The sequence below is a fragment of the Eurytemora carolleeae genome, unplaced genomic scaffold (genome assembly GCF_000591075.1).
Source record: "Eurytemora carolleeae unplaced genomic scaffold, Eaff_2.0 scaffold1449, whole genome shotgun sequence".
In the NCBI taxonomy this organism is placed as follows: domain Eukaryota; kingdom Metazoa; phylum Arthropoda; class Copepoda; order Calanoida; family Temoridae; genus Eurytemora; species Eurytemora carolleeae.
Genome location: NW_019397338.1, coordinates 63,754 through 77,416, shown reverse-complemented (window position 1 = coordinate 77,416; position 13,663 = coordinate 63,754). Strand labels below are relative to the sequence as shown.

General features: G+C 33.2%; 1 protein-coding gene across 2 annotated transcripts; it reads right to left on the bottom strand.

Annotated features, from left to right (window-relative positions):
- Window positions 1-3,917: 3,917 nt before the first annotated feature.
- LOC111713607 (zinc finger transcription factor Trps1) lies at window positions 3,918-13,343 on the bottom strand. 2 transcript variants are annotated; one of them, XM_023488502.1, is made up of 12 exons: window positions 13,233-13,343; window positions 12,206-12,331; window positions 10,977-11,054; window positions 9,989-10,052; window positions 9,202-9,228; window positions 8,989-9,065; window positions 8,458-8,524; window positions 7,588-7,634; window positions 7,057-7,121; window positions 6,185-6,292; window positions 4,729-5,073; window positions 3,918-4,328 (listed from the first exon to the last, which is right to left on the bottom strand). In XM_023488502.1, exons 1-12 carry the CDS (start codon window positions 13,314-13,316, stop codon window positions 4,286-4,288), a joined length of 1,131 nt encoding a protein of 376 aa, XP_023344270.1. In that variant the 5' UTR covers window positions 13,317-13,343; the 3' UTR covers window positions 3,918-4,285. The 2 variants fall into 2 exon arrangements, with proteins under 2 accessions (XP_023344270.1, XP_023344271.1); XM_023488503.1 differs by lacking the exon at window positions 9,202-9,228.
- Between the last annotated feature and the right edge of the window lie 320 nt (window positions 13,344-13,663).

Below are 13,663 nucleotides of genomic sequence, written 5' to 3'. Positions count from 1 at the left end.
ATATAAAGATTGAGGGGGTGCAAAAAGGAGGAGGGGTGTAGGTTCTGATTTTAAGTTCTTTATTAAAAAAATTCGGATTTAGTCATATAAAACCCAAATTAGGCATAAAGAAACACCTTTCACTGCGCCAATTGTGGTATTCTTGAACCACAAAACGTGCAATAAATCGGTATCTTAAAATTCACACTTAATGAGATTTTGCCCAAGTACTCTAACTCGTTTCATCTACATTTGTTAAACCTGATGACATTGCAGATCGGGTTAGTCCTATCTCGGCGGCCTAACTCCTCATGCGCCATCTATATCTTTGCAACCTGGCATTACAATACTTCAGCTATCTCCATATATAGAGAGATAGCCTTATATGTCTGAATGCACGTGCAAATCTAAACACCCAAGTAATAAAGTCATTCTTACATCATGAATACATTTATTAATACTTTCAATCATACATTTATAAATGCATACATAAATCACATAATTATAATAATAGCTTAACATTAGCTTTAGATCCCTTGGTAGTCTTAAGGTCTCTTAGCTCTATGTTTAGTTAGGACACCGAGTCTAGCGTGTAGGACAGATATGACATGTAATCCATCTACTAGTCTCATATCTGTATCATTGTAGGTTCCTTGATCAACTCGTTCCTGTATGAGCTGAAGCAGGTTCCAAACTTGGTTCTCAAGCCGGTCCTTCAACCCTTTCCTGGTCGGGTTGGGGAATAGCCTGAACTCATGCTCTATAGCCTTCCCTGTGTCCCAGATATCAACTCTGGGGACATCAGTATGCTGTGACGAGCTGGTGTCCCTGCTAAGGGACAATACACTCCTGAGCCCATCGTTCAACCTTGATAGGCTCTGGACTGCATCCTGGAGTACCTCCTTGGTATCCTCTTCGGCATCCTCTGGGACATCTTCAATCACATCCTCATCATCTAAAGTTGGGACCTCATCAGGGACCACTGGTGGCTGACCAGGGTTTGTACTCCTCTTCATGGTGCTGTTAAAGGTTTGAATCTTCCCAGATAGTTCACCAAGGAAGTCATACATATCCTTCATCGACTGGGGTAGATCTTCATCATCCTGCTCCTCTTTGTTGTCCTCGACAACTTCCTCAACTACATCTCCATCCTCTGAGGCCGGAGCTGTGATGATCTGAGAGTTCCCGCTCATGAAGGTATCAGGATATACTGGAACAACTCCTCCCTCTGGTTCCAGTTCCTCTAGGTAGGCAGGGTTCCACGTGATGACTGGAACTCGGTTCATCTTCTTATCTCTCGTCAGGAAAGGTTCTCTCTGTATGCTGTCTGTGCACTGTATATAGCACAGGTCCCTGGACGGCTATGTGCAGGGAGACTTGTGTCTACTCTGCAGCGGTCTGGGATGTACTGATCTCTCTGGCGTCCTGTTGGATTCAAGGGACTGTTCACTCATATACCGAACAATCCAGAATACAACAATATTCCCCTGAGGCATGAATAGCTCGTAATGTTTCGGGCTATCATCATCACCGTTAGGGAGGCCAGGATCAGTTTAACTCTTCTATAGGCTCATGGCGGCCGGGGATTCCCTCACACAAAGTACATTTATTACAGAATATAAGCTAATACGGGACGGACACGGTTCACCAAAAGAATCAACCATTTTTAGTGAGAGCAATGTTTTATCATATATCTATATATAATACAGTAATCTCTGAAAAATAGTTAAAATCGTAATTTTCGAAAAAGCGCGGGTAAACGGTGGGACTAACTATAACTACCCTGGGTAACGCTGGGTTCACAAGCTATAGTTAATTCATACTTAAATTGTCAACTTGTTAAACGACAAATTCAGCTGTCTGGTTAATTCAATTCAAATGAGAATTGGTTCTTTATATAAAATATTACAGCACTTGGATCAATTTCAAGATCTGTTTGGTTTTTAGCCTTTTCATGGTAATTTAGTTTAGTTACTTTAGGCATCTTTGTACAAGGTGTCCCAATAAACATGGGAATTCAGTGACGAATTCGATATAGTCTTTATAAATAATTCTTTGATTGAGCATAGTGATCCCTACTGAGAAAGCTGTAATCTGTAGGAATTTCGTCTGCTACGTTTACAATTTGTTTGTTTATGTTTTGACTGCTTATGTTTGTATTTAGTAAAACAAGAAAATTTAACAGAGTAAACTTGTCCGTCTTCACATCTTTACAGCCATTTACCGTTTTCATAAAATAAACTCTAGCAGACATAATAATAATATTATGGTTTTTAAATCAGGTATTACAATGCTAAAACAAAGACGATATAGATTCGTCACTGAATTCCCTTGTTTTTTGGGACACCCTGTATGTTAATACCAGAAATTATAGAGTAAATCCAATTTTGAGAACTCATAGAAATCAAGTGAAATTTCAAGTTTTAGGTCAAACGTTAGTTTAGCTGAAAGACCATATTTAGCTTTCTCCCTTTTTTGCTATCTTTATCTTAATAGTAATTTTGCCATTTTTTCCTGAGACATTTTGTAACAAAAAAATCAAAGGCCCAAGTCAACTTCCTAAATGCCTATAGGAACTGTCTGAAAATGTTTTTTTTAGAGAAATTAGACAAAATCCTGCCAAATAGACTTATTCAGGCATGCAATAATAAAATCAAGTATTTTGAGCTTGCCGAGCTATTATAACTCTAATGTTGAAATCTCAGAAGACAAATGTTTATAGATGTGAAAAAAATTAGACTACTTTGAAGTTAATCTTTATTTCTCACTATGATAGTTGTAACACATTAACAATACATAATTGTTAAAAAAAATTTGAATTTTTTTAATCCAGCTGCATTGGGTGACAAATTTACAGAAAAAGTCGTCGTCGTATATATTAATACAATGAAGACGACTTTCTATTTTGATTTCTACCAAACTTTTAAACATCATAAGTGCAAATAAATATGGAAACAAAGAGACGCTGTCAATTAATAGCTTTTTTTGTTTACTTGTAAACTTTAAGAAATAAAACTTAAATAGAAAAGTCGTCTTCATTATATTGATATACACGTCGACTACTGTATTTTTACACAAAGTTTAAATATCCTTGATAATCGGCATACTTTACATAGACAAAACATAAACCGTATTTTTTAACAATTCAATAATTCAATTTTACAACATTTGAATTATCAAAAAATGCCAAAAAGTTTATTAAATAAATATTAAGTAACTATTAAAAAAAGTTTTAAAGTTTAAAATAAATAACAATTTTAAAGAAAACAAATTTGGCAGATCAGTCTCTGGAAATTGCAAGACAAGAAGTTTGGGTTTGTAATTGTTAAGTTGAAATATTGTTCCGAAAACAAATGTAGTGTACAAAGACGATATTTTAAAAGTTATTTAAGTTAATCAGAATGTTGTCTTATCTACGTAAACTGTAATTGTACATGACAAATTGACTATATTTGTTACAAAGTTAGAGAAATCATGTCTTTTCACATTATTGATTAATCAGTTCAGTCTATGGTAACTGTCACTAAATGCCCTGGCGATCCTGATATATTTCCAAAGATTTTTGGGCTCAGTCTAACCTTTTTTAAAATGCCTTGAAAATAGTTTAAATTCGATACTTTATGACTTAAAAAATCGATATTTCTAGATATGTGCACTATACACTGTACAGTCGACTTTTTGATTGCATTTATCATTTAATGAAAAATAATTTTAAAATAATTGTTTTTATTTTTGAGCTTTTTTGTAAATTAGGAAAATGAGACCCAAGTCAAAGACGAGCGTAATACGTACGTTCAGGACAATGATACTAATTAAATCAGTGTTGAAATTTTAGATTTAAACATTTTTTATCTAAAAAACCATCTGAAACTAAAAAAAAGAGTTTTCAAAATTTATGCTTTGCTCCAAAAAAGCTTTAAATATTCCACTATAGCAATGTAACTTGTTTAAAATAAAAAATAAAATTTTTTTGATATTTTTAAAACTTATCTATTAAGATTTATCAAACTCACTTTAAAAGGTATTTTTAAGTTAATTCTTATCTTTTCATATTTATATAATGAGTAAAGTAATGGTTTTTTATAGTGTGAAAACTGTGAAATAAAAAGACGACCAGAGTTATGACTATAAACAGTCCGATGAACTTGAAGATCAATACTTACATTGTAATTTGAATTGGTAAAACTTTATAACAACATCAAATATACAAAGATTGTTTATATGTCGTCTTTCCATTACACAGTTTTCTGTGGTTTTCTGTATAAATAAACGTAAATGCTTGTAAAAAATGTCTAAAACAACATTGTTATGGCGAAATTCTGGATCCCGGGTGATGGGAGCTGGAGTTCCTAAATTAGAAAATTATAATTAGAAAATTCAGTTTTTGATGTGTTTTTTTCTTCTCTAAAAACCCGACATTTATTAACATTTTGTTAAAGATCGAGCTTTCTTGCTGTACAGATTTTAGTTTTCTTTTTTCACAGAATATTCATCTCAAAAAACGGCCCAACATAAGCCGACCAAAAACTAACATTCGGAATGTGTAATTAGGAAAATAAACTGCAATAGTAAACTAACTGCACTATACACAAACATCTGAAAAATCTCTTTCTGTTAATAAAAAAATTATTTTCATAGGCATTTTTTTTAAAATTATAACTCAATTAAAAATTGATAATTATTCAAAGCAAAAAAAAATTAATGGTTGCCCATATAGTCAAAACCTGAACCGTCCCAAGCTTGATTTACCTGATTGGATATTGACTGAGTAAAGGTGTTCCTGATTTACTCGGAGAATGGAGTAAGGGGGTGGAGGACGGGGGAGAATGGAGCAGAGGGTTTGAGGAGGGGCTAGAATGGAGTAAAGGGGTGGATGCGGGTGGAGAAAATGAAGTTTGATGACTAGAATTAGGAGAATAAGAGATGGGATAATGCTGACCAGCTGGCGAGTATGCTGCAGGATGAGCAGAAGGGGAGTAGGAGTTGGGATGACCGGCTGGCGAGTAGGCTGATGGAGAAAACCCGGTTTGGTGTGGACCAGCTGATGATGCATAGTGAACCTGCATACTCTCATAGGCTTCCAATGGGGGAGTTCTAGAAAAAACATATTTCAAGGAAGATACATTTAAGGAACCCCAGTCCCCAATGTCTTTATTTACTTAACAAATGTACTTCAGATTCTAGGAGGAGTGTAAAAAAACCTCTACGCGGAGTCAAATATGTTTAAGATAATCTAGAAGAGCCATGAAAGCCTAGTTTATATTTAAAGTGCCATTTGATGTCAGACAACTTACCAAACTATAGAAATTGGCATCTAAAACTTTTTTTAAATTTTTACTTCATCTGAATTTCGACGATATTTCAAACTCACATAACACGTTATGAGTTATGATTAGAGATGGGAGCGTTCGACTTTTTCATTTCGTTCGTTCATCGTTCATAGGGTTGTTAATCGTTTTTGTAAAAGATCGTTAAACGATCGTTTTTTGTTTCGTTTTCAAAAACGATCGTTTCGTTTTCAGAAAAAAACGATCGTTTTTAAAAACGACCCACTCGTTTTGAACTTTTAGAAAACGAATAGCGATCGTTTTTGAAAACGATCGTTTTTATTAAAACGATTTGCGATCGTTTTTATACGATTGTTTTTAAAAAAATGATCGTTTTTGAAAAAACGATCATTTTTGAAATTTTTTTATTGACAATTATGTTAACGATCGTTAACGAAGGGTCGTCGTTAACGATCGTTAACGAAGGTCAGTCGTTAACGATCGTTAACAAAACGACGAATTTTATAAAAACGATCGTTTTTAAAAACGATCGTTTTTAAAAACGAGGTTTTGAAAAACGATCGTTTTAAAAACGACCATTTTTAAAAAAACGAACTTTTTAAAAAACGATCGTTTTTAAAAACGATCGTTTCGTTTTCGATTTTTCGTCGTCGTTATCATAACGAAACGATCGTTTTTCTGAAAAATGAAAACGTTAACATCCCTAATCGTTCATACACGGCCAAATTCGTTCGTTTTTTTTCAATCAAATAATTGAAAACGTTTGTTTTCAAAATTATCGTTCATATTCTCACAGAACAATCGTTCAGAAAAATCGTTTGTTCAATAAAATTGTTCGTTATACAAAACAATCGTTTTTTCAAAAGTTTTTGTCGAAAAAATCGTACTTATGATCAGTGATAAACAAAAGTTTTTACCTTTGGTGTAATCTGGCGGAGTAAACATCTGCCTCATAGGGTTCCACCTCCCTGAAATAGGATTCTCCGCCCATTAAACCACGAACACGAGACATCAAGGGATCAATCCTGAACAAGTGTTTTGTTGATAATCTTATTCTTTTTTAATTGTGTGTATCCGACCTACCGTAGGTCGGTTGCACACTTAACTGTAGGTTAGATGGAGACCTTTTGTACAAAAAGTGTTTCATCCGACATACAAAATGTGTTCATACTATCTATATAAGTTGTGCATCCGACCTGCAAAAAGTGTTTATCCGACCTACAAAACTGTTCATCCGACCTAAAAAATGTGTGCATCTGACCTACAAAAGTTGTGCATCCGACCTACAAAAAGTTTGCGTCCGACCTACAAAAAGTGTGCATTCGACCTACAAAAAGTATACATACGACCTACAAAAAGTGTGTGCATCCGACTTATAAATTTGTGTGCAGCGAAAACAGCGAGATCCTTATGGTAGCACAGTCTACTGACAATATCTGCAGTTGGGTCGGATTAACAAACAAGAATGTACATCTGACATACAGCTGTCGTATGATCGATGTTGGGGTAGGTCCGAAATATCGTAGGATTTGATATTAAACCTACCCATTTATCTGTTACTAAACCTACCCATTTATCTGTTACTAAGCCTACCCATTTATAAGTTATCAAACCTACCCATAATTATTCGTTATAAAACCTACCCATTTATGTGTTACTAAACCTACCCATTTATTTGTAATTAAACCTACTCATTTATGTGTTATTAAACCTACCCATTTATGTGTTATTAAACCTACCCATAATTATTCGTTATAAAACATACCCATTTATTTGTTATTAAACCTACCCATTGATGAGCCCGTTTCCGTCATCTAGGTACCCTTTCCCAGGAGCCATGACATAGTCCACGGGCTGAAATAAAAATGGCCATATAAAAAAAATGTAATATGTATTAAAATTAAAATTGTTTGAAATCGTTTTAACGATTTTGTAGATTAACATTGGCCTGCACGTACTTTACAAATCTTTATATATATATATATATATATATATATCTATATATATATATATATCTATAAGTTGTAATCCCTGTTCGTCTGGTTTTTTTGTCAGATCATAACTCATGAACCCCTTGACCGATTTACCTCAAATGTTGATTGGGGAACTCGAGAAAACTACGTGAATGTTCTTCGATGAGCTAAAGGTTTTTAAGTTAAGTGAAACCACTTTTATAGGGAAACATAGCTTTACGACAAATCACGGGTAAAAAGTGAAACTAACTATGACTACCCTGGGCAACGATGGGTTCCCAAGCATGTGCTTATATATATATATATTTAACAGATTTAGTTTCGATGGTAAAATGAATAATATCAACCTGTGAAAATTCATGAGCTTTCATGTCTGTGTAGTCTAGAACCTTTCCTAGAATAATAGAATATATAAAAGAGTAATATCGATTGACCCTTATGATTAAATGCCGGATTCACAATGGTACCCTTTACCCCTTTTTAAGTTAAACTATGACGAAAATAAAATTTGTCTGTCTTGTAAAGATTGATTGATTTTTCTTATTTTCTCTTCTTGGACCAAATTTAATGAATATCGGGTAGGTCGAAGAACCGTCTAATACTAAGCAATACCGGTTCAAATTTAAACCACCAATTTATGTTAAAGATTCTGGAAGGATTTGAATCGGTAACTCAAACTTTAATCGGCGGTAGGCGGTTCAGCGATCCCTCAAATTCATTAAACTCGAAGTCCTTTGTCTCAGTGTGAATAATTACGTCTACTGGTCTACTGGTCTACTGGTCTACTAGTCTACTGGTCTACTGGTCTACTGGTCTACTAGTCTACTGGTCTACTGGTCTACTGGTCTACTGGTCTACTGGTCTACTGGTCAACTGGTCAACTCGTCTACTAGTCTACTGGTCTACTGATCTACTGGTCTACTGGTTTACTGGTCCACTGGTCTACTGGTCTACTGGTCTACTGGTCTACTGGTCTACTGGTCTACAGGTCTACTGGTCTATTGGTCTATTGGTCTACTGGTCTACAGGTCTACTGGTCTACTGGTCTACTGGCCTACTGGTCTACTGGTCTACTGGTCTACAGGTCTACAGGTCTACTGGTCTACTGGTCTACTGATCTACTGGTCTACTGGTATACAGGTCTACTGGTCTACTGGTTTCTTTAATGTTTTTCTTAGTTATATACTTTTTTTACTTCAAATTTATAAGAATTTAACCTGCTAATATATAATCATTAGTTTTGATTGAATATCCAGACTGCTTTCCAGAATTCAACACTATCTCCTTAAAGGGACTGTTAAGGTAAAATTAAAGGAGGTATAGGCTGAGGCCTAACAAATTTAGGAGTTGATCGCGACTAATATTATTTCTATCTGATGTCCTTGTCTCGAGAAATTGGTATAAAACTCTGGCAAAGTTATACCAAAACTTATATATCTATAATACTTTGACACAGTTTTTTCGAGACAAGGACATAGAACTAATATTGGTCGCGATCAGCTTCAAACATTTTTAGGTTTCAGCCTATACCCCCTTTCATTGGACTTTCACATTCCCTTATAATAGAAATCATTTTATCTAAAATTTCGAGAGGTTTTTGAAACCTTGTAATAAGCATCCCATTATGTCTGAATTATCTAAATGTTATCTAAAATTTCTGAATATGCAGATTCATACTCCATTCAAAGTGTTTATCTTCATATATTTCAAAAATGATTATTTAGAATTTTTCAGATTTTTTGTGTTACCTGTGGGTCCAGATTCTCTCCTAGTTTAGGTGTTAAATAAATATTTCTATCTCCGATCTCAATCTTTACTCGTGTCTCTAAATACAAAAAAAATAGTAAAATCAACACTTAAAAACCCCCATTTAGTCAAAAGAATCGGTTTTGCAAAAGTTTTTGAATTTTAAAATTTGACTTGAAAACTTAATTCTGTTGAAGAGATGGGTTTAGTCTTACCTTCCAACCTGGAGCCTTTCATCTTCTCTGCAATAAAAGTTTTTAAACTAAAAGATCAAAATAATTTAAACTAAAGATAAAGGGAGTTTTCGCTTAATATAAAAAAGAGGAACTATAGTTACGTTACACACGGATCTGCCCTATTTCTAACCGATAAATAGGTAAATATAATTTTGAGAAAATCTCCACCATTCTCATACCCTCTTAAATTTTTTGCAAACAGTCCCTTTGAATAAGAAAATCCTATAACTCGTTTTGTCGGAAAAATATTTCAGTTACAAATTTTTGATTTTTAAGCGCAAAAAGAAAAAACATCAAAGACATAGATTCAAAATTTTTCCTAAAATTTCAAGAAATCCTTTTGTATTTTAGTTGTATGAGAAATGAGAATCATTAAAAAGTTTACTGCAGTGATAATTAAAATATTTGAAATAAACTTGATTAAGGAAATCAAAGTTTTTAAACTACAGGGTGAGTCAAAAAAAATGTGATTGGCGGCGCCTGATGAAAAATTGTACCTTTTTTGTGCAACTCTCCTAGATGGTATTTTTTCAATATTTTTTGGACATTTTTATTTTTTTTTTGCTACTCCTATGGCCATAAAAAAGATCCGCGAATCTTTTTTCTCTCAAAATCAAAAGTTCAGAAAAGCAAAAATGTGTATTTAAATTATTTCTATCACTGAAAAACATCTTTTCCTTCAAAATAAGACTAACCCTGTAATTTTCAAAGATTGATCAAGACCAATAAAAATAATAAGGATAAAGCTAAAATATTTTTGGTTTACCCATTTCTCTCTCCATATTAACAACGCTGGCTGGCTTTGTGGAGGTTTTATGCCTTCTAGGCTCCTAAACATAATATTAGAACATCTATCATTCATTTGTATGTTGGCAACATATTGAACCTTAACTGTTAAACTTACACTCTTTGAAATAAATAAATATTAAAATTTCAAAATAAGTTTATTTTATTCTGTACAAAGGAATAGAGCCTTTAACACAAGCTCATCTCTTCTAATCCCTATATCTTTACAACATGATGATGTAAAACTTTGATAGTTCAAATTTAGAATATTTGATCTAACAGAACTCATAGTTTGAAATATCTAGTCTACGAAATTGTGTAGTACAGATATAGGAATTAGAAAATCAGATGTTTGTGTCAAACACTCGTTTCTTTGAGAAAAAAAATGCCCTTTTTGCTTTTTGGCAAATACATAATTAAACGTTTGAACGTTTTGTTTACAGTATTGCAAGGCAACGTGAATATTATGTTTGAATATATTTTTTATACAAACCTTGTGTCCTTGATATAGGGTGTCTCACGAAACATGACAGTTTGTGAATAGTTTAAAATGTCTTCTTCCATAATTTGATAAGTTGTTTGATGTATTTATCATTATAAAATTGATTTCACAGTAAAATATATATGATTTAAACATTTTTTAAAAAGAAATAAACTGCAAAAAGGCTTTAATATCTAATACAGTATGTGTAAGAAGACAATTAAAACTATTCACCAACTGTCAGGTTTCGTGGGACACCCTGTAGCTGTCAGAGATCATTTATGTATGGCAGTGTTACTCACAAAAGAAGAAAATGTGAGGACGAACTGAAACTCTTAAAATAAAACAATCCCAGAGTTATATTAAATTGTATAGTCTAATTGAATGGCGTGTTTAATGATTGAGCAAAGTAAGAAACCCTGTATATAATGTACATTGGACACCCTGTATGTTATTATTACATATTTTTTATATATCTTATTCTAACCTTAACATTGTTTGGATTTTTAGGTTTTCTTTTCCTTGAACGAATACCTTCGTTCTTCTTAGATGGTGGACGATTTATCTGAACAGAAACATCAAAATGATTTGTTTTAGAAAAGAATTTTCATGAGGTTTTTTCTAAATGAGAAGTTTTTTCTTGGTATTAAGAAGTCAAATAAGCATGTGATACTTAAATCTAAAGAAATGGAGTTTTTGCCACAAACTCAAATCACTATATCTTTGCAACTAGATGGTGTAAACCGATGATATTTTAAAATCAGACTATTTGATCTAACAGAATTCATAGTTTGAAATATCAAATGTCTACAACACCAGGTTGCTAAGATATAGGGGGGAAACAGCTTTAGAGTTTGTGGCAAAAAATCATTTCCTTTAAAAAATTTACTTTGCTAATCGGTTCAAGATTAGCTAAAATTGAATTTGTAGTTGACCAAGCTCTTGTAGAGATGGACATCGTTTTTAAGAACGAGAGAAACTTTTGAGAACGAACTCAATTAATCGTGGAAAAGGGTGTTGTTTACAAAAAAACGAACGTTGAACAAAGAAACTGGATCGTTCAGAGAAATGAAAATGATTATTTCTTAAAAACGAACAATAAAAAGCAAAAACAAATGATTTTAAATTGTTCGAACGAAACATTAGCTTTTTTACTGAACACACAAGTTTTATTGAACAAATGATTTTACTAAACAAACAAGTTTACTATAAGAACGATTCTACTGAACAATCGTTCAGTGAGAAAACGAACGAACGAAATATTTTTTTTGAACAATTGAAAAAAAGGAACAAAATGGGTCGTTCACAAACTTAATTATTTCCAACCCCAATTGTAACAGCCCAGCTTTCAGCTTTACGGTACACAGCCTCATCAATAGATAAACATACAACAGGGGTCAAAATTCATTTTGTAGGATTGAAGGGCTAACCACTAACCAATGCAAGACTTTTGCGCTGCTTTAGACGGACTGGTATAATAAGTAAACACTTTACTATAATCCTTCTAGTTCAGATTATGCATCTTTTGAGCTTGTGTTTGTAAAACTTTTAAAAATAAAATGTCATAAAATGTCGTGCATATTTTTTTTTTACTTTCCTAGTTGTTAAGGAATTGCTGTGGGCTAAACAATTATAGTCTTCGGTGGTTAGTTGGACTTTATTTATTTACTTATGTAAATTGTCCTTAGGGAATGGTGGTATTGTTTATTTACTTACACGATGAAGTTTAAAGTATAGACCGCATGCATTGCAAACTGGTTCTCCTGAGCAGTTCCGCCGCCACAGAGTAGTAGTGTTGGTCTGGCAGTTAGCACAGCTTAAACCAGTTCTACGGTTAACTGCCTGCACAAAAGATTACATTTAGAGTTTCAGTTAAAATGATTTTGACAGACGTACATAGGGCTGGGAAACGTTTCGTTAATAAACGGCAAGTTTTTAAAAATCAACAGAAAAAGTATAGCAAAAACCGTTAAAATAGCCATTGTTGAAAAAAATGAGCGGTTTTAAAAAACTTCAAAATAACGGCGACTTTTGTTGATTTTTAAAATTAAAGAAAATAACAAATTAATTTGATGTATTTGACGTTTTTAAAAAAGTTTGTCCTCAAATTGTTCCAGCTGTGCCTGTTAACGATTTATATGTAATATCTTCCGTCAACGGCGTCAATAAAATTGATCCGAACGGAAAGTTTCAGTTCTCAGATAAAAGTCGGAACGTACCCGTGACCCAACATTAGCCATTAACCCAAGGTAAGGTAAGTCCATAAGAGAATTGTGTACTCAGAATAAACCAAATTCCGTAATATACATTGAACTCATTTTCGGTAGTACAATAGTATATTGGTTGTTTATAAACAAACGCAACCGAAACAGGGACTTGAACCGAAACATGTGATTAAACCCAGTATTCAATTACCTTGGTCGCAGTCCAGAGTTGTAAAGTTACACATTTAAAGATAAAATGGTAAATTGATTCATTATTCTAAAATATTTGTCAAAAACACCCTCCTCCTCTCATGTCGAAACTGCCGGCCAAATTTGCTAAAAAATTTTGAGGGAACCCGGGTACGCTAGGAGTGACATTGTCTAAAAGTTTTTTTTTAAACCAAATTTTTAAAAAAGGAAATTTCGTTTTCTAAAATAATTTTTTTTTAAATTATATTTTTTTTCTTTCAAAACTCAATTTTTTCTGATTTTTTTTCTATTTCAAGTGCCATGCCGTGCACTTCAGCTAGCGTGCTTACCCCAGAAGAGTTTTGGGAGAGTTTTGGTTTGTCTGGAGGTGTTCTGTTTCCTGCTGAAGAGGCTGAAGGTCGAATGCCATTCATCTTGCTATAAATTAATCTACAGTTATAACCAGAAAAATCCAGAATTTATTCAAAGTTTATCAGACAACTTTCCATATAAATTTCTGGTAATTTTAAACATAGAATAAAGACAGACCACATTTTGAAAATGGCAGGACTAGGGCTATTTTATCATAATTGATTCATCAATCATATTTGTAAAATTCGATTGTAAAGTCGTCTGATTAATTATAAATTAATTCTGGGTCTTTCTGTTTATCACTGTATAGGTGTCGGCGTTTATATCAATACAATGAAGACGACTTTTTTAAAAGTTTTGATTTGTAACAAGCTTTATTTAAGTTAAAAGTGCATTTAAACTAAGAGAA